Below are 21,040 nucleotides of genomic sequence, written 5' to 3'. Positions count from 1 at the left end.
TTCAGATCGTCCCTTAATAAGATCACCCTGCTCTTCGAGAGGGATTGCAGACCTTTGCTGGCAAATCCAAGTCCCAAAACTTCAGAGCTGTTTTAAAATAGAAAGCAATGTTGGGTCCGTAGCAGCTTATGTGCTTTGCAGACCAAACGGCAGGTGATAAAACTTTGAAAGATGACTAGGAGGAGCACAATGGAGGGAACCAACAAAGAGAAATCAGGATTATATACAGGGACTTCTAAAGGGGTATCAGCCCTTGTTACTACAAGTGTGGTGGGTTGGCCAGGAGTAGAAGCAGCATCTGGAAAATTGTGAGAAACGCAAAAACTCATTTTTAACTTGTTGAGGACCCTCCATATGGCTTTCCATAGTGGCTGAATCAATTTACATTTCCACCAACGGTGCAAGAGGGTTCCCTTTCCTCCACATCCTCACCAACACTTGTTACTTCTTGTCTTTTCAATGATAGCCGTTCTAACAGGTGTGAGCGGACATCTCACTGTGGTTATGATTTGCATTTTTCTGATGATGAGTGATGTTAAGGATCTTTCCATGTGCCGGTTGGCCATCTGCACGTTTTCTTTGGAGAAGTGTCTATTCAGGTCTTCTGCCCATTTTTTTTTAATTGGATTGTTGGGGTGCCTGGATGGCTCAGTGGGTTAAAGCCTCTGCCTTTGGCTCAGGTTGTGATCCAGGGGTTCTGGGATGGAGCCCCACATCGGGCTCTCTGCTCAGTGGGAAGCCTGCTTCCCCTTCTCTCTCTGCCTGCCTCTGCCTACTTGTGATCTCTGTCTGTCAAATAAATAAAACATTTTTTAAAAAATTGGATTGTTTAGGGTTTTGGGGTTTTCTTTTTTGTTTTGCTATTGACTTGTGTGAATTCTTTATATATTTTAGACATTAACCCCTTACTGGATATATGATTTGCAAATATTTTCTCTCAGTAGGTTGCCTTTTCATTTTGTTGATCATTTCCTTTTTTGTGCAGAAGCTTTTTAGTTTGTTGTAGTTCCACTTGTTTAGTTTTGTTTTTGTTTGTTGCCTTTGCTTTTAGAGTTGGATCCAAAAAATCACTGCCAAGACCAACATCAAGGAGCTTACCACCTATGTTTTCTTCTAGGAGTTTTATAGCTTTAGGTCTTACATTTAAGTCTTAATTCCATTTTGAGTTAATTTTTGTGTGTAGTGGAAGACAGTAGCCTGGTTTCATCATTTTGCCTGTGGCCGTCCAGTTTTCCCAACATCCTTTCTTGAAGAGAACTTGAAGGGACATTATATATTTTTACCTCCTTTGTGGTAGATTAATTGAGTATATATGTGTGGGTTTATTTCTACCATATAATCCAGCAATTCCACTTCTGGGTGTTTATTCAAAGAAAAGAAACACTAACTCAAAAAAGGTATAAGCGCCTTCATGTTTACTACAGGATTATTTATAATAACCAAGATATGGAAACAACCTAAGTGCTCACCCATACATGAATGGATAGAGAAGAGTGGTACACACACACACACACACACACACACACACACACAGTGGAATATTACTTGGCCATAAAAAGAAAGAAATCTTGCATTTGCAGCAATATGGCTAGACCTTGAAGGCATTATGCTAAGTAAAATAAGTTTGACAGAGAAAGACAAATACCATATGATTCAATTAAATCAAAATAAAACAACAAACAAAAATGCCAAGTTCACAGATACAGAGAACACATTGATAGTTTCCAGAGGAAAGAGGGGATGGTGGGGGGATGAAATGGGTAAGGGGAATCAAAAAGTAAAACTTCCAGTTTTAAAATAAAAAAATCATGGGTATATAATGTATAGCATGACAACTATGGTTAACAATACTGTATTACATATTTGAAAGGTGCTAAGACAGTAAATCTTGAAAGTTCTTATCACAAGAAAACATTTTTAGGGGCACCTGGGTGGCTCAATGGGTAAAAGTCTCTGCCTTCGGCTCAGGTCATGATCCCAGGGTCCTGGGATCGAGCCCCGCATCGGGCTCTCTGCTCAGTGGGGAGCCTGCTTCCTCCTCTCTCTCTACCTGCCTCTCTGCCTACTTGTGATCTGTCAAATAAATAAATAAAAATCTTTTAAAAAAAATAAAAGAACATTTTTGGAAGTATGTACGGTGATGGATGTTAATTAAATTTATCATGGTGATCATTTTGAGTGTATACAAATACTGAATCATTTGTTGTACAACTAAAACTAATGAAATATGTCCATTATACCTCAACTTTTTTTAAAAAGTTGAAATGCAAAACCTCAGACCCCATCCTATACCTGAATCAGAGTTGGTGTTTTAATAAGCTCCCTGAGTGATTCGAGACACCTAAGGAACTTAAAACCAAAACCAAAACCAAAACAAAACAAAAGAAAAAAAGCAGCAATGATGACTGGGTCTTAGCCTTAGAGATACTGAATTAATCAGATCAGGGTTTGGCCTGGTACTGGATTTTTTAGAAAGCTTCCTAGGTGATTTTAATGAGCACCAAAGTTTAAGAATATCCATTATAGAATAGTCTGCCACACCCTTCTTATTGCCAAATGGATGCTTCCTGGAAGGGTTGTGACAATCTGGAAAATAAATTTGCTATGTTTTTAAACCTATGTACCCACGGGCACCTGGGTAGCTCTGTCAATTAAGCCTTGGTTTTGACTCGGGTCACGATCTTGGAGTCATGGGTTTGAGCCCTGCGTTGGACTCGGTGCTTGGTGAGGAGTCTGCTTCAGATCCTTTCTCCCTCCCCCTCTGCCCCTCCCCTCGCTCGTGCTTTCAATCTCTCAATCAATCAATCAATCAATCAAATAAAATTTAAAAACCCTGTTCACCAGTAATTCATAAGGGGTCCTTAGTTGGTCAGGTACCTGTGATATCTATTTTCTTTTTTTTTTTTTTTTTAAAGATTTTATTTACTTGTCAGAGAGAGAGAGGGAGCGAGAGCAAGCACAGGCAGACAGAATGGCAGGCAGAGACAGAGGGAGAAGCAGGCTCCCTGCCGAGCAGGGAGCCCGATGTGGGACTTGATCCCAGGACGCTGGGATCATGACCTGAGCTGAAGACAGCTGCTTAACCAACTGAGCCACCCAGGCGTCCCTGTGATATCTATTTTCTAATCAAGAAAAAAAAGTGATGTTTTGGAATGCATGATGCTGGTAGATTAACACCATGTTTACTTCTCTAGGCCTTTAAGACTGAGGTATCTAGCTGTAGCCTTCCTTTTCCACTGCATCTTCTTCTACCCTAGCTTACATCAGGCTGACTAGCCCTTTTTCAGTTTCTCAAACACATTGAGCACTGAGTCCTTTGCTGCCTTGGGCCTTTGCACATGCCTTCTCCTCTTGAAAACTCCTCACCCTTTAGGCTGCTGCTTATAATCACCTCTTGAAAGGGATCTTCCCTGAAAAGCCTATAGAAGAAAGTCTTACACTCTCCTCTTTAATTTTTTCCATTGTTACACACTATTCTTTTCCATTTTTTAGTAATATTTCCAAAGTTTTTAGTGTGGGTCTCAAATATGTCATGGAACATACTAATACTAAGAAAAAATTATTTTTGTTTATTTTGAAATTCAAATTGAATATCCTGTATTTTTATGTGCTAAATCTGGCAACCTTATAGAAAAGTATGTGGACTTCTGAATAAGTGAATAAAATGTGCCCGAAATGTTCAAGCTCAACAAAATGTTCTCCTTTAAGAATTTTCTGTCTACTTTTTGAAGATTCAATACCACAAGGGCAAGAAAATATTGAACTATATTGTAATTAGTAGTTACCTCTTGTAGCATATTTTTGGCTCTTTTAGGTCATTAAGCATAAAATTAAAATGCACAATACTCCCAAACTTTTCTATGCCCAGGGCCTGTCAGTTTAACTTGTCCTTGCACCCTGATGCTCTATGTAATCTGTAAAAGGCTACACCATGTGAAGAATGCTTGGTTGTAGTTAAACTCCTGTCTGGTGATCCAAGCCAAGGTGAGCTTCCTTTAAGCATCACTGTAACTTGGGCCAATCTCGCAGGCATGGACAGAGTGGCCAAGTGTTGTTGTGGGTAGGGCTTCAGGGTATAAATGGGTAACTGAGTTAAATAAGAATTCTGTGAGGCTCCGAGAAAGCATAGAGTGGAACACTTAACAGAGCTTTGAGCACTTTGTGGTAGAGAGGGGTGCCTTTGAAGAAACAGTTTGTTTCACAGATGTTGGAGTCCTTATCAAAAGGGTACTTTGGGGGATTAGAAAAGGAATACTGGAAATAATTTGCTAGTCCTATTAAGCTTATTACATGAATATATAAAAAATAACTAAGTATCATTCAAATATGTGAAAAAGCGACCTGGTAGTTAATATAAAAATAGTGTAATTGTGGATGTTCTGGGGCTGCTGGGGGGAGGGGAACAAGGTGTTTTTTTGTTTGTTTGTTTTTGCTTTTTAAGATTTTACTTATTTATTTATCTGAGAGAGAGAGCACAGGCGGGCACACAGAGAGAGAGGGGCAGAAGGGGAGGGAGAGAGAGAGTGGGAGAAAGAATCTGAAGCAGACCCATTGCTGAGTGCTGGAGCCCGACACAGGGATCCATCCCAGACCATGAGATCATGACCTGAGCCAAAACTAAGAGTCAAAGGCTGGAGGCTTAATGACTAAGCTGACTAAGCTACTCAGGTGCCTGGGAGCAAGTTTGCTTTTATTTTAAAGTAGACACCCTGTAAGTACAGCAACCACAAATTTGGAATACTGTAGAATGACCTTGATTTAATCTAATGTGATTCTTGTCAGTAAAAGTGATTGTTTGACATACAACTAAATACAATTTAATTTTCATGCTTTTATAAGACTATAAATGTATAAATTCACTCAAAAAATCTGAATATACTTAATATGTATAGTATGATGCCAATTATGTTAAATTATGTAAATACATGCAAAAAAGGAGAAGAGTTATTTTAAAATGTCAAGAATGGTTAGCTGTGTCTAAGTGGTGAGTTTATGAGTGATCTTTATTTTCTTCTTTGTGCTTTTCTGTATCCTCCTCCCCTGTTCTTTTTTTGGCAACTAACCTGGATTAATTTTGTCATTGGAAAAAAAGTAACTTAAGTGTGTGGTGTTTTTGTTTCCTGTTTTTGACCACACTCCCACAGAGCTGGTAGATTCATTGATACAGACACTTTGGAAAGCAGTTTAGACACACTTAGGAGACTTGCAGATGCCATTTCCTGTGAGCCAAGGACTTGAGTTCTAGACATGGATCGTCAATGGAGAACACATGTGTGAGGATGTGTATGGCCACAACCTTTGTAATGCTGCACTACTGGAAACAATCTGATGTTGTCAGTTGCAGAATGAGCATACTGCACTGCATACGCTCAATGCACTGCGCAAGGCATTGGAACGGAGTACACCAGAGGTACACGTATCTCTGTGGATAAGCCTCAAAAACATAACATCGAGCACCACAATGTGAATGTACTTAATGTCACAGCACTGCATATGTTAACATGGTTAAAATGGTAAATTTTATGCTATGTGTATTTTACCATTATAACCACCCCCCAAAACATAACATTGAGCTGAAAAGCAAATTGCAGAAATAATAGGTACAGCATGAAATTAAACTTGTAAGCCAAAATTATGTAATTATTTATGGATCTATAGATTTTTTACGGTACAAAAAATAAACGTGGGTATGATACACACTACGTTCAGGGAATTGATTAATTCTATGGAAGAAAAGAGGAGGGTAGGGCTAGCGTTGTACAGGTACCCAGGAGGCAACCATATCTGGAATGTCTTATTTCCTTAAGAAACCTGAAGCAAATATAATGGCAAAATGTTCAGATTTGAGATAGTTGGGTAGTAGGCATGTGTGTGTCGTTATATGAATCTATCTTTCTGTGTGTTTGAACTGTAGCATCATAACAAAACCCATAGTCTTTGTTGAACCGTGTGTCCCCTTTTCCTCCTTTGGCTGGAACTGCAGATGGTGATTACTACAGAGAGTAGCGGTTGAGGATATGTTGACCAATGGCATGATGTGTCCTAGCTGTGTCACCTGTTCTTACCACTTAACTTAAATAGCCCATAAGTCAGAATCCCAATGTCTCTTTTTTTTTCAAGTCCACAAATTGTAAAACTGCTGTATTCATCTAAATTAACAGAAACAGTCAAGGACCGAGATGAAGTGTGCACTGGTTTTGAAGGACTCTGCCATTTTCAAGAATTCTATGTACTCATCTCTTCATCTGTGACACTGCTCTGTTCTGCCCTTAGGATTTATGCTTTTACTGCTCATCGACTTTCATAGTTGGCTACTTTGTTGACAAGGCTGCTTCTCTGGTTGTCTAGTTAGGGATTGGTGGGCTCTTTCAGGACAGCAGCCAAGGTTCCAGTGCAACTTAACTCAGTGATTGAAGACTATAGACTCAACGTGCCTTGGTTCAAATCCTGGCTCTCACAGGTGACTTGTTTTATTTTGAGTTCTTTTATTACTTATTTCATTTTAGTTTATTTGGTTTAATTGTTATTTTTTATTTTATTTGGGTTTATCTTGTCCATAACATGCAGGTTAAATGATAAAATGAGTTAAAATACTTAACCTTAAGCTACCACTTAGTAAGCCCTCAGCAGACCATCCCATCCCTATTATTCTCATAGTCATAGCTGCATGACATCTTTGGCTCTCAGTTTCCATTGTTATAAAGTGAAGGGCTTAGTCCAATGCTATCATACTGTTAACACCAAAGCTAGTTTTACAATAGGCAATTAATTTGCTGCCCCTCCTAACAAAGACGGTGAGTAGAAAAAAGTAAAAACATGGACAGATATGAAAACTCTGACCTCACAGAAAAACTCTGCCTTGGGATGTCTGTCCAGAACACAACTTCTAAAATGCCCTCATCCTGTTTTTTAGGCAAATTATTGGTCTACAGGTCCGTTAATGCTCTGTGAGACTTCTTAAGGCAGTCACTCTGTCTTACCCTCCTCTGTAGTTAGAAAGCGTGGCCTGGTCCAACAGAGGTTCTCATGAAATATTCGATGAATGAATAAATGGCTGCTATCAATAACATATTGGTTCTAATGATATGCTAGACATTCTGGGTGTTGTGTAAATTTTTGAAACAATTAGGCTTTGTGTTGAATTTCCATTCTAGGGGGCACCTGTCTGGCTCAGTGGGAAGAACATGCGACTCTTGATCTTAAGGTCAGGAGTTTTAGCCCCACATTGCATATAGAGATTTCTTAAATAAATAAAACTTAAAAAAAAAAAAACCATTTTATATTTGTCTAAGGTTTGGCCTAATAGTACATCTTGTTAAAACCTTACTTTAAATCTTAATCTTTTAAATTTTTTTACCCAGTGTGTTTATTTTCTGATTTATGAGCCTTTGAGTTCTTTAGAAGTACTATGTGTAAACTCAGGGTAACTACTGGTGACTTTTCACAGTTGTGATTTATTAATTAGTGTGGAAAATGCTTCTAACAACTTTGCCCTGATAATATGAGGACATGAGTTTTATTTCCAAATCCTCCCTCTCTACAAGCTGTTTTCATTAATGAGGAAAGCATAGGCTAGCTCTCCTCAGTCTTTATTCCCAGATACCATCAATTAAAGAGAAGTCAAAATCCTTTTCCATTACACTTGATTTAAGAGTAATTTGTTAACTCTGTGGGGATTTCTCATAATCCAGAAGTTCTCTTTTTCTTCTTAGATGATTTCATATCAACTAAGAGCACAAATTTGGAATACTTCATTACAGGATGGGGGTGATAGAATAAGTGTTTTTGTTCATGCCCTGAAATTAGCTATATTTTGGCTACCTGAACTTGGTGTGTAGATCATTGGAATTCATGGTGATTTACCTCCACCAGGTTTAGAGTCCCTGACTACTAAAGCTGGAGGTCATCTGGTCCAGTCCTTTTATTTTGTCAAAATTGAAGCCAGAGAAAAGGGGGTTTTCATCAGAGCAAAACTGTTTTGATCTATTCCGGTAGTGAACATTATAAAACAAAACAATAATAGAACAGACTAACAGACAGCAAAAGGGTCCGATTTTTGTTTTATCTCCCTCTCTAATTCTATGCCTCCTTTCAACTCTCTTGCTGCAGTGAAAAGCTCAAAGCAAAAAAGGAAAGAAGAGGTGAAAAGAAGTTAGTTTTTGATACCTAAAAAAATTGAAACTTGTATGTGATAGATAATATTCACAAACTACACAAAAATATCAGGCTCCTAGTATGTTGTGACTACTCTTTATGCTTGTTCTTAGATAACAGTGATCGTCAAATGGGGTTACTTGTTCAGGGTTTTCCCTTTTACGACTGAGCAAGAAGGCTCTTAAGCTTATCCAACAGATCGGTCCTAAGGGTGATGGCAGAGAGTTTCTGTCCTCTGGGGCCATTTGAGTCCAAGGTGGAAGGGGTGGGGGAGGGGATGGCCAGGACTGCAGAAGATTGTAGCAATGGTCAGGTATCCATCCCTCTTTCTGCTCTTGGGCTCCCTCAACTTTGACAGGTATTTGCCACATAAAACTCCAAGTTACTATTTAGAAACTTTCATCCATTTTGACAAAAGATGAAAATCTACTGGCACCAAGAGATAGCCTAAACAGAAAGATGAGCAAAACCCACCATTCTCCTCAGACAGGCAATCATTGAGGGTGTTTCACCTCCAGAGGAAAGGACCCTTTGGTGGTATTAAAATGAGTATGGGTCCCCTGTTCCTATGATTTAGATACATCACTCTGTCCTAATAACCATAGGGACATCAATTAGCAGTCATAGATGTTAGCATCTAAACTGGAGGTGTCCATTACCAATGTCTTCTTTACTCTCTAAAGTTTCAACATTATGTTGTAAATAGTAGGTTATATAATAATTATCATTATTAACTTCACAAAACTCATCTTTTCCAGCCAGATGTAGACATTTTGAAAGATTAGAATTTTTCAAAGTCTTGCAACAAATCCCAGGTGATTAATAATATGATTTGACAACGTAGTTAAGAAAGCTAATTTAATTGCTTTTTATCTCAATATCTCACTAGGAAGAAAAGACTAGTCAAATTAGACAATTGGGCTTTAGCAGCCTGATACTATCTTAATGTAAATTAACAGTACACATTTGAAAGCAGCAGAGAAGATAAATTTTTTTCTAAGCTTAGGTAATTGAATCCTGATTCAAAATGGTGTTTAGCACTAGAATGTAATATACTACCTACTGCTCGGTCTATTATCTATCATTATCTTTTGAACCCTGTAATTGGGCAAACAGGCATCTATTCATAATAATAAGTTTGTTCAAAATCATCTGTTTGCTGGAGTCTGGGGTGCACGTTGCAGTCATAGTGAACTGACGGCAAAACTGCTTACTTTATGCTTTCCATTGTTTGTTCTTCTTTGTTACCACAAAGAACAGCAACGCTACATATCTGGACAGTCCAGAGCATCTTTAGCAAAGTTACCCTCCTCTCAAAAAACAAAAACAAAAAACCAACCCAAAACCAAAACCAGTGATTTTTCCTGCATTCTATGAATGGGCGACATAAATCGTATTTGCTACAGGAGGGGCCACCATTGAATCAGAGCCATCCCCTGCCTGGAGTGTATGCACATAACTGTGCTCAACACAGAGTTGGGCCAAGCAAATTGCCTTTTGGACTTTCCATAGACCCAACAACTTAGCTGCTTTATTTATACTATTGCTGATTTTATTTTTCACTGATTTGTTAGTAGATATGTTCCTTCTATCGCCAGCTATCCAAACATCAGGTTGCATGGGGCACCTGCTCATATAGGGCTCCTTCTAAGAGATTTAAATGGAAATGCAACACAAGCCATTATTGGTTTATTTTCAGTTTTCATTATCAATAAAACAAGAGATCAGCATTTTCATGCTGTGTGAAGCCTTCAGGGAAGTGCAATGTTGCTGTTATTATTTTTAGACCAGCGGCCACCTCCGCCCCCACTAATGCAGATGAAATGATGAGTCTATCAAAATAGAGATAAAATGATGAAAGAAAGCATCAGAGTCATAGAGTGGGCTGCTGCCCTGGTCGGCTGCGTGGCTCCCTGACAATGTCCTTTTGAATTTAGTGGAGCCTGGATGGTAAAGACCACAGATCATGACAGAACATAAATTCGCCTCATAATGAGATTAGTAGGCAGGCAAAATAAATGTCCTGCTGTTACATTAGAGGCAGGCTCTAATCTGGTGTTTTCCTTGGAAATGATCATTTCCTTTGCAACAGGGGAACCATCAGTGTAACGAACTTAAATCCGACAGATTCTGTTTTGCCATGTGGTTATTTTTCATCTTCTTCTGTCTTTTTAATAACAGTTTTGAGGAGGCGTGTAAATGAGTTGTGAGTCTTAAAGACTATTACGGAAGTGACTTATGGACGACTATGTTCATGATCATCAATCGTATTTCCCAGACTCCCCTTTTAAGAAAAGTTCTGTGCAACCCTCCTGCCCTTTCTAAACAGGAACCGGCTGAGGAGGAGGTGCTGTGACCCCTGGGGTCCTTTCACTATAGCCTTAGGATCAAAGGCAGAATAGGCTCCCTATTGTATTTGGGTTTTTTTTTTTTTTTTTTTTTTTTAACAATCTTTACTGCAGCTCTACTACTTAAAACCACTGGAAACAAGTATCACATACTAAAGAGCTTAAAAAAAAATGCCCAGATCAGGTGAACCCACATGGTCTCTGAGTAGAACAAAGGCCTTGAGTATGCAGCTTGATTGCCAAGGACTTTTTTGGTTTTCAGCAGAAGGCAATCTCACCTGGAGTACAATACCCTCTTCTCATTAAAAATGCAAGATAGGATCTCCTCCTGGATCCTTTCTACAAAACCCCTTGCAAGCTCATGGGCTATACTGTCCTCAGCAGTGAGTGGCATTTAATCAAATCATTCTGTGAAATAATCTCAGAGTTTCCCGAGCCCTGTGAAGTCACCAAGAGAGTTAAGAGGTCCTTTCAAAGGAAGGGGAGATCAGACTCTGAACTTAGGAGCATCTGAAGCTTCTGCATAGATGGAAGATGTAGACAATTTAACGTACACTTATTTTCTCTACTTTCTTGGGGCCAGGATGGAGATTCCTTACTTCTCTGTGAAACCAGCCTTCAGCAATAAATCATTTGCTACTACTTTGATTCATGGTATTCTGACATACTGTTTTCATGGGCTGGAATGAAACCACAGAAACCTTTTGTGTTTGCATATGCATTTTACAGTTTAGGCAGTGGTTTATGAACATTAGCTCATCGAAGGAAACAGTTCCCTTTCTGCATCTGGTGTTTCCAAACTCGAACTGCAAATCCAGCTACTAGGAAGGAGAAAATATATTTTGACCCAATTTAACAAGTTTTTTCTTTCAACTTCTTTCTTCTCAATGGTTGAAATTGTGTCTCTACATATATGCATCTGATCTATAGCTGTCTGAAAGTTTGAAGTCAATTCTGCTCCCATTCTCTGCTAACCCTCTCCTGGTCAGATGGAACCGTTCAAGGGAAGACAGACTGATTTCTGTTAGGTAGGTTCTCTCCATTCATTGGTGCCTTACAATTTACCATGTTGTTCTCAAATTCTTTTTTTCTTGTCCTAGCATATCTGTTCCCCACTCTCCATCATGCCCCTGGGTTTGTAATTTAAATTGCCAACAGTAACTGAATCCAAGTGTCCAGTATATTTGTCAGTGTTCACGATTTTCTAATGGTGTTCCATGCATTAAACCCTCAGAGTTCATGTTAAAGTTTCATATCGAGTAATCTCCCCAGAGGAATTCCCCAAATTGTGTTTGCTTACCTCATATAAATGAACTTGTTCTTGGGTTACAGCAAAGATTAATAGCACATTATTTTGCACCAGTTTATCAATGAGTTGTCCAATTGTTGGATATTCCTAAAATTGACATAAAGATTTTAAGTATCATCTTAATTCAAGTATGTAAAATAAAGAAAGGAATGCTTCTTTCAAAGATACCATACTGAGTTTGGTATTTTGGTTTGGTTCCAAGTAAAAAAAATAATAATAATTTTAAAAATACACAATTAACATAGTCACTTAACTGGTTTAATAATTGTTGCCTGAATCTTGTAAATCCAATTAATTCCTAAGAGTCAGTGCCTGGCAATGTGGTATGTTATAGTCTGTTGCTTCTAAGGAGTGCACTTGGAATTTATTTAAAGACTTATAGTGTGTCATATTTTCAAGGGTAGAGACACAATTCTTCTGAGTGCCGCTTGGCAGCAGGCTCAAGGTGTAAAGAATGTTATAGTCTTGGGAGGAGTGGATAGATGATGATAGATGTGACCCAGGGGACTCAGGTAGCTCAGAAACTCCTACTGGAATTGGATGAGGCGGGCTGAGAGCTGAAGAAAGGACAGCCTGCTGAAGGATGATACACTACAGTTCCTATGTCCATTTGATTTGAGACATTCCTGCACCAGTTCCAGGTTTGTTCTTACTGATGTTTTGATGTCACTAATCAGTTTTATGGGATCCCACCATATTTTTTCAGGACAACACAGTGTTGTGGGTTTTTTTTTTTTTTCCCACTGACACATTCATTCCCAAGTGATACAAGTTCTTTCAAAAATAAAGTAGGCATAGATTAATCAACTTTGAACATGGCCTCTACTTGCCAAAGTTAAAAACCGAGCAGCACCTTTGGCTGTTGTATGACTCCAGATGTGGATAATGTACAAAGAGGAAACTCAAATGAAAAAGAAGCCTAAAAACAATGAAACTAAGAATACATTGATCATGAAGTCAGCCAAAGTGAAGGAAATAATCCTTCCTGGACACTAACATGTTCACATATTCTCTGCAGTCTGGGAGTAATTCTGTCTAATATCTTTGTTAGACCCAAGATTCAAATTGAGGGAAAAGTACAATTTTGCCTAAAATACTCAGGTAAATGACCCAACTGCGTATCTGGCTGTATAATACACGCTTGCCATCTTATTTGGATTTTTATTGGTAAACAGTAGTAGAATCCAGATAATACAAATCTTCCAGAGTCTGACATGTTCAGATGCTTTTTCAACTACCCCAACACCAAGAATTCTTCACCTTTAAGCCTGACTTCCCCCTACGCTGGCCCTTCCTATCTCCAGGTTCTTGTACTTTTAGCTGCTGTGGGGCTGTAGCAAGGATCATACCATGAAGCCCTTCATAAGTGGACAAGTGTCATTTTCTATTTGACCTAGATCAATTGGCTTAATTCACACAGTTATATTATGTGTGTGCTCCTCAAGACCAGGGACCATGTCCGATAGGTTAGTGGCCCCTGGAACCGAGTCCAGTGCTGTAGGCAAGCATGGAGATAACCCAAGACTTCTGTGCATTTGTAGCAACTTATTGAGAAACAATGAATTGAACATTTATTAGATGAGAGAGTCATACTAAGCAATAAGTCATCTTTGCTTCTATGATCCTGCTTTTTCCAAGATGTCTATTAATGGGACATTTGAATGATTGTAAGAAAAAGTAATTAAAAAGTAATAAAATAAATAAATAATAAAAATAATAAAATAAATAAATAAAAAGAGATCCATGTCATCCATTCATATTCATATATATATATATATATCACTGAATTCTTTTTTTAGAGAATAGTTTTTCTAATCTGATATTAGTATTCTCTCTTTCTCTCTCACATACATCTCTATAGCACTGTCATTTTAAGAATTGAATTCTCTGTGTCATATTTTCCCAAGTGTTAAATGGAGATAATATGACCTTCCCAGGTTGCTGCTTCATAATTTAATTTTATTTCATACATAGTCAAAACCCACTGTGTTCCAGGTACTGTGCTGGCAGGAAATAGAGATTATACACCAGTCCTGGTCCCGAGGAATGCATAGTAGAGAAAGACAGACAAACATAAGCAAACACATTTCCATATAATGATGGGTAAGAAGACATCTATGTACTAGAGTAAGGGGAGGGTTGATCACTTTGCGGCTCAGCAAAGGTCAAAAAGTGCTCTTTGGGAGAGGTCATCATTGAATTGGCTTTTAAAGGATAATTAAGAGTCTCTCAGCAGCCTCCGAGGGAAAGGCATTCCAGACAGAGGGAACAACACATGCACATTGTGTGAAAGCCTCACAGTTCCTATAAGGACTATTAGATACCCAGGGTTCTGGGGAACATTAAATGTGATCATGTATGTCAAAGAGCTCTGAAAGTTTTGCACAAGTCAAGAGCTTTTTTTTTTTTCTTTTAATGTTACCCTCACTTAAAAAATATTTTAAATTTTATATGACAAAAATAAGCCAAATGTGAATAAACACCAGCCAAGCAGTACTTGACAGCTGTTCCCCATGAAGCACCATGGTGCCTAAAAGTATGATATTATTAGGGGGAACAACTCTGGGACCCATCATTCACAAAAACTCCTAGGTGATTGTTATTTTGGCCTCAGACCCCCCTTTCTGGAACTGTCTTTGAGAACAGAACGAGCTAACTGCACTGCTTTTTACTGACCTTGGGCTCTTTGAAAAATGAAGGAGGTTCTGGGGTCATTCAAGCCATAGTAGATCCAAACTTCTCACATACCACTCCCCGTGTGTGTTCCCGTAGGAAGCTCATAGGGGAATTTGTTCATCTCAAAGCAGAAAATGTGCAGTTTTTACCAAATGTGGGTTATTCTGATGTGTGTTGTAGTGAGTGTTGTTTCATTTGCCTACATGCAGCCCTGGAAACCATGTAGAGTGCAGGTTACACACCAAGACAGTTGACATGGAGTATTCATTCTTGTTGTCCAAGTGACAGAGCCCATCGTTAGGAATGACGATGCCTGCCAGTTTGCTGTCCATTCCAAAATGAGAATCGGCATCACTCACAAAGACCAGGAGATGGAGGGAGTCATTCCGCCAGCCAATCTTTTCCTACGGTGAGAAAGAAACATTTGGGTCATATGGGATAGAGGCAGGCATTTCTTGAGAGCAGATCAATCATGATTGGATACATTCAGACGATGAAAACTATATTGCTGATCTATCTTGACCTTTTTAAATCTATTGTAAATCGGTAATTATTAATGTATTAAAAACACAAAATTCTATGACAGTTGCTTTTTCTTGGATAACACTTTCAGATGATTTATGCTTCAGAAAAAATAGTTCCACTATAATCACTATCCAGTTGATCTTGACTTGTACATAGCTAATTATTTTTACTGTCCAGATTTCAATGTACCCGAAAAATGAGGAGAGAGAATGAGGGAGGTCGTAGATTATCCCAAATCCAAGCTGAAGCAAACTGGTAAGAATGAAATACACAATGGGCTTAAAGGATGCCTGTTTTATTAAAATGTCACCCAAAATTAAGCACATTTTCCTCTTTCTACTGATACCATACAAAAATTATAAATGTAATACAAAGGTAAAAATTGCCTATCAAAGTATGACCTCCAGAGTATGGCTTTCTAAGATGGTCTGTTGTCTGTTTCTTAGTAGAGCTCTCCCCTTTAATTGATATTAGTCCAAGAACTAGTGGGAGGAAAGCTCATCCTGGCAGGGCCAACCCACCCTATTTTTTCCTTCCTTCCCTAATACCTTGCCGGCCACCCACTTCCCAGGACTTTCAGCCCTGTCTGTTTCCTTGTATTTTCCAGGAAGAGCTATCATCTGAAGAAGGGAAATCATTCCCTTGGATACCTGATTGTCAAAGAGGAGTGGTGTTCCTGCATTGTTGTAGGGACAACATAGCTTCTGCTACCTATTTTGTTGGTTCAAAACAATAGATACCTAATCTTATTAATCATAATCTTAAATTTATGTAGAAGTTTATACCAATACAAAGCATTTTTAGTTTCTACTAAATCAGTAATTTCTACTTCTGATTTTTATTTTTACCAAGGTTAATTCAAAAACTAATCTAATCTTGATCTCTGAAAATTAATCATACATGACTACTGTTTTAAACAATTTTTCCCATCACTACTATAATTTTATTAGATCATTTGAATATCAGACATAAAAAAGTATCTGTTTCAACATGACTGAATTACAAATTTTTGGAAATTTTGTGTTTTAAGAAATGTAGAAATATGGCAATTAAAGGAAAGATAGTTATCTAAACTTTTCAAAATAGACTTGCTGATAAGAGATGCAACTTTTGTTAGCCCTCAGCCTACCTTACACACAGCAGCTTGCATAATTGCATCAAATCCACCTTCTGGTGTGTCAATATTAGCAGAAATTTTCTGATTCTTCACAATTTCATTGAATCTTTCAGCATCATTCGTCAATGGCAAAATGTGCTTGAATCCAAATGTAGGTAAGCAGAAGTACGGAATACTACTGCAAAAGTAAGACGTAAAAATGTTCTTGATGAAATATGATACAGCACACAAGTAATGGACCTAGTAGCCGAGCAACTTCATCTTAAGTGAAGATGGATTTTCCTCAAGTGCTTGATTCGGGAACTTGGCTGTGAGTCTCCCGGTTAAGCTTGTTTCAGCATCTCCCACTTACCCCTTCCAAATTGACTGTATTAGCTACCACTTAGTGCTTACTGTGTGTTTATTTTGGCTCAAGCTCAGATAACAGATAATCAGGTCAGACTCTCCACTCCTGTGTGTTTGTGTGTGTGTGTGTGTGTGTGTGTGTAATCACTACCTTCTAGTGCTTCTCAACCAAAATCTACCATTAAGTTTCTTTGATGACAACAATTCCTTTGTATTCTGATAGCTTAAGCTGTTATCAAGTATGAGTCACCTTGTAGCAAGATTGAGAAAGATACCCGTCTTCTTTCTACTCTGCTCCTTCCTGTACTCCCAACTCTGCCTGCCAAGGGCCCCCAAATCATAGCAGGTCTCTTGGTTCTGGAGCTCAACTCAACAATGACTGAACAGACTGTTGTGGGCCTGGCTAGGAATAAAACTACCACTTAAAACAGTTGACACATGGGAGAAATACCATGTTAGGATGAGATCTGCCCCAAAGATATTGCAGTTGAACAGAAAAAGCTGTTTTGAATTCAGCCACATCTTATTCTGAAAGCCAGTTAGTAGTTGTGGATGAGGCCTTGGACAAGTTACTCACTCCTCTGAGCTTCGGGTGTTCATTTATACAATGGAGATAATGGTATAGAGCAGAGGTCTTCAAAGTACAGTCTCTGGACCAGCCACACAAACATCACTTGGTAACTTGTTATAAATGCAAAATCTGGGATACTCTTCCAGACTTACTGAGTGAGACATGTGAGGGATGGGTTCCGTGATGCAGTAAAATCTTCCTGATGCATTCTAATGTTTGAGAAACATGTATATAAAAGTACAGAGATAAAAGACTGGCCCCCAGTGTGGTTCCACTATGCCAGCTGGAGAGAGCAGGTTGACACCTACAAGAACAGCTTTCTACGTTCAGGAGCCTGTCTTGTGAGCACAGGAAAGCTGGAGCATCTTTCAGACTGAGGCTTCTGTTCACCAAGTTCATCTGCCTGAAGTATACAGTCAGTCTTTTTTTTCTTCACAATACTCACTAATATTTATTTTAACCCCCAAATCAATACCTTCCGTATGTTCTGATTCATTCATGTACACACACAGACTGGCAAAAAATTTGAGTCACCTGGTTCACTGAGGTAAAACAAGGCTCTGTGTTCTGCTTCAGCTCTCAAACTATAAACAAGTGTCCTTTCATGGTCTATTTGGTGCCTTTTTTCTTTTTCTTTTCTTTCTTTCTTTTTTTTTTTTTTTCATTTTTGGGCTTTTTGTTGGTGATTTTGCTGTTTAGAATGGCCCTCAAGTGTAGTGCTGTTGTCTAGTGTTCCCAAGTGCAAGAAGTCTGTTATGGGCCTTACAGAGAAAATATATCTGTTAAATAAGCTTTGTGCTGGCATGACTTATACAGTGTTGTTGGCTGTGAGTACAATGCTAATGAATCAACAATACGTGTTAAGTTGTCCTTAAAAAGAAAAACACAGAAAATAAAGATATATATTGATCAATTGGGAAAAAAAAATAGCCAGAGGTCACATGAGCCTAATCTTGTGTTTCCCCTCGGAGCAGCAGTTTTAGCATTGGCTAAGTCAGTGTTCAGAGAGTTTGTAGAGCAATACTCCCATGAGTGATGAGAATCAACTACACAAATCAGAAAATGACTATGGATTTGTTTACACTGAGAAATGGAGCTCTCCTGGGACCAAAATGCTGGTGTCTGTAAAGGTAGTTATTTTCTTCCTGTTGGTAGACTTTCATGGAAAGTAGGTCATAATCCAAATATCCTCAGGCTTCAGAACAAGGGGATTTGGAAGATCTCAGCAGCCTAAGTTGTCCCAAGAAAACCATCTCCAGAATGGATGTTCTTGATCATATCTGGCTCTCCCTCACCTGCAGTCAGCATTCTCAGCTAACAAAAATTTGGGACGCCCTACTAGCTGACAGGACTGGAAACTCTGCAAAAGCCTGGGCTAAAGCTCTTGGATGGTTATGGCCCATACTTGCCTCCATGACTGCTCTTTCTTGGCATTCCCCTAACCTCCTATGAGTAGCCTACAGGCCTGTTCAATCTTTCAGCTCTGCCAAGACACCTCACCTGGTGGGCCCATGCGCCAACCTATAGCTTCTAGAGAACTTCTTGTATTTCCTTTCTGACTCATTATTTTTAACTTTAATTCTCAGAAGGCAATCTCATTCTCTTATTTTTAATATCTTGCATTAGCTTTCACTGAAGCTCTGAAATGCTGACCACAGATAGTATCAACTTAGTAGGATCATTGTAAGCCCTGACTGAGATAAAATATGCAAAGTACACAGCACAATGTGCTTTTCAGGTACTTACTTACTAAACATTACTGTCACTTTTTACATGAATTAATTTTATACAGAGTCTAGCACAGACTTGAGGACAGAACATAGATTTGATCAACACTACCTCTAGAATCATGTTTTTTTTCCTGATTAAAGTAATCATACATGTTAACCGAGGAAAATTTGAGTTAATATAAGAGTATAAAGAATAATATAACATAAATTTTAATAGTATGAGATGTATCACAGTTTGATAATCTATTACTAAAAATTTATTTAATAAATCTTTCTGCAATTAAATAACACAGTGATCCTTCTGCATACACCTTTGTAGACTGTATCTCTGCTTAGAATTGATTCTTTCAAAGGAAACTGCTGAGTTACTTTTCGATCCATATTAGCAAACTCCTTTCCAAGAAGATTGTATCAGTTATAAAAAAAAAATAATAAACAAGACAAAACAAAAATATACCAGTTGATTAGTTAAAAATGGCATCTTAATTTAATCTTTAATTTCCATTTTATTGCTACTAAGACCACTCATTTGTTCATATTTATTGACAGTTTGTATTTCTTCTTTTGCCAATTGCCAACTTATATCTTTTGTTCATTTTCTTGGTTTTTATTTTCTAACTTAATTTTAAGAAACTTTTCTCTTAAAAATATCAACATTTTGTCTTTGTGGTTTGTCTTTTAATTTTATTTATGCTGTTTGGGGATATATACCTTAAAACTTTTTATGCAGTCAAATGTTTTTCAACCTTAAAATGTGAGAGATATTTTAAGAATTATATGAGAAGGAGGTTTAATTTCCTTTTCCAATTGTTACTTTTTTTTTTCTCAGTTGTTACCTATTAAATGGCAATGAGTTAGTGTTTGTTCTAATTGCTCTGCTAGCATTTAGTGCAGTTGTGTGCTGGAAGAAAATTCATTCAATTTAGAATAAAAGGACTGAATAGTTTTTTATTCTTGGGCAAGTCCCTTACCACTGCTGGGCCTCAGTATCCTCATCTGTAAAATGAGACTGATAATACTACCTACTTCACGAAGTTCTTGTGAAGGTTACATGAGATAAAATGTATGGAACTATGTGAGGTGAGCCACTGTCCCCATAATCTAACTGTTCTTGGAAATTGTTAACTTAATCTTTTATTTGGGTCGGCTTGTTCACACTGGACCAAAATGGCATTTGAGCATCTTTTGAAACCAAAGAATTCGCATTCCTATCTTTTTGTAAAAAATTGAACTCTGTGGTTTAGAATTACTAGATAGAACCTACTAGAACTCTGTGCTTTTTAGAAAGTGGAAAGAAAAGTTAGTTTAATTCAGTAAACAGATTCATGGGCTGGGAGACCCATGCAGCTAAAGCAAAGCAGAATGTCAGACTTGGGTCATGCCAGGAAATTTTGGTTGGAGACTCCCCTGTTTTGATCAGAGTCCTTCTTCTAACAGAGACTTATATTTGGCTGATACTTTCTTAGCATAGCAATTGAAGGAAGTAGGTACTCATTACAAAATAATTTGATTTTGAGTACCTAGGTAACAATAGATTTACATTAAAATGCAGAATAATTAGAAAACACAATATAAAAAAGACTATATTTTGTTAGAATTTTAAATAAATATACAAAAACTAAGACTACAACACCATCTTTTTGAGTGGGATTAAAAATAATTTTCCTCTTCCTCTTTTTGTCTGCATTCTCACATGGGCTTGTATTACCTTTGCAATAAGAAACTGTTCTGTACACTCATATATATTTATGTGTGTGTACATATAAGAAATATAAGCATTTCATGGTTCTGCTTCCTCTTTTGCAAAACTACAATGAATCCCTCACTGTTGGTATCATATTAAAAAACAAACAAAACACAGCACATGAGGAATTATGTTAAGAAAGAAATCTCTCACAGGGTTCGATAGAGGAAGAAACTCTGACCTTTGTGCTATTAAATATTTTTAAATGTACATTACAACCTATCTACAAACATGACAATGGAAAAATATATTCTTGTTACTGCATCTTAGATAACAGCCTAAGGAAATTTCTTTAAAAGCGTAAGCCACTTCAGTGTTCTTACGTGGTGAAATAAAATTTTTTAGTGACTCTACATCCAAGGAAGATAAAGAAAGCAAGCCACTCCAAAAAGCTTTAGAGATTAGGTTAAAACAGAGGTTTTAAACATGTGGTGCACAGACCCACAAAGGTCACTGAGACATTTTCAGAGAGACCTTCAGGTCAAATTATTTTTTAATAATAATAAAAGATGTTATTTGTC

The 21,040-nt window shown here is 37.8% G+C and overlaps 1 protein-coding gene across 4 annotated transcripts in view; it reads right to left on the bottom strand.

Annotated features, from left to right (window-relative positions):
* The window catches only part of ITGB6 (integrin subunit beta 6), a 126,502-nt gene that overhangs the window by 41,801 nt on the left and 63,661 nt on the right, over positions 1-21,040 (bottom strand). For all 4 annotated transcript variants that reach the window (XM_004743928.3, XM_004743927.3, XM_045066833.1 and 1 more), the window contains 3 exons: positions 16,142-16,307; positions 14,730-14,891; positions 11,803-11,898 (listed from right to left, as the gene is read on the bottom strand). In XM_004743928.3, the coding sequence (XP_004743985.1) occupies positions 11,803-11,898; positions 14,730-14,891; positions 16,142-16,307 (424 nt within the window). The remainder of the gene's footprint in view (positions 1-11,802; positions 11,899-14,729; positions 14,892-16,141; positions 16,308-21,040) is intronic.

This window comes from Mustela putorius, unplaced genomic scaffold (assembly GCF_011764305.1).
Source record: "Mustela putorius furo isolate JIRA1106 unplaced genomic scaffold, ASM1176430v1.1 tig00003869_pilon_pilon_pilon, whole genome shotgun sequence".
NCBI lineage: Eukaryota > Metazoa > Chordata > Mammalia > Carnivora > Mustelidae > Mustela > Mustela putorius.
This window is presented reverse-complemented; position numbering and strand designations above follow the sequence as displayed.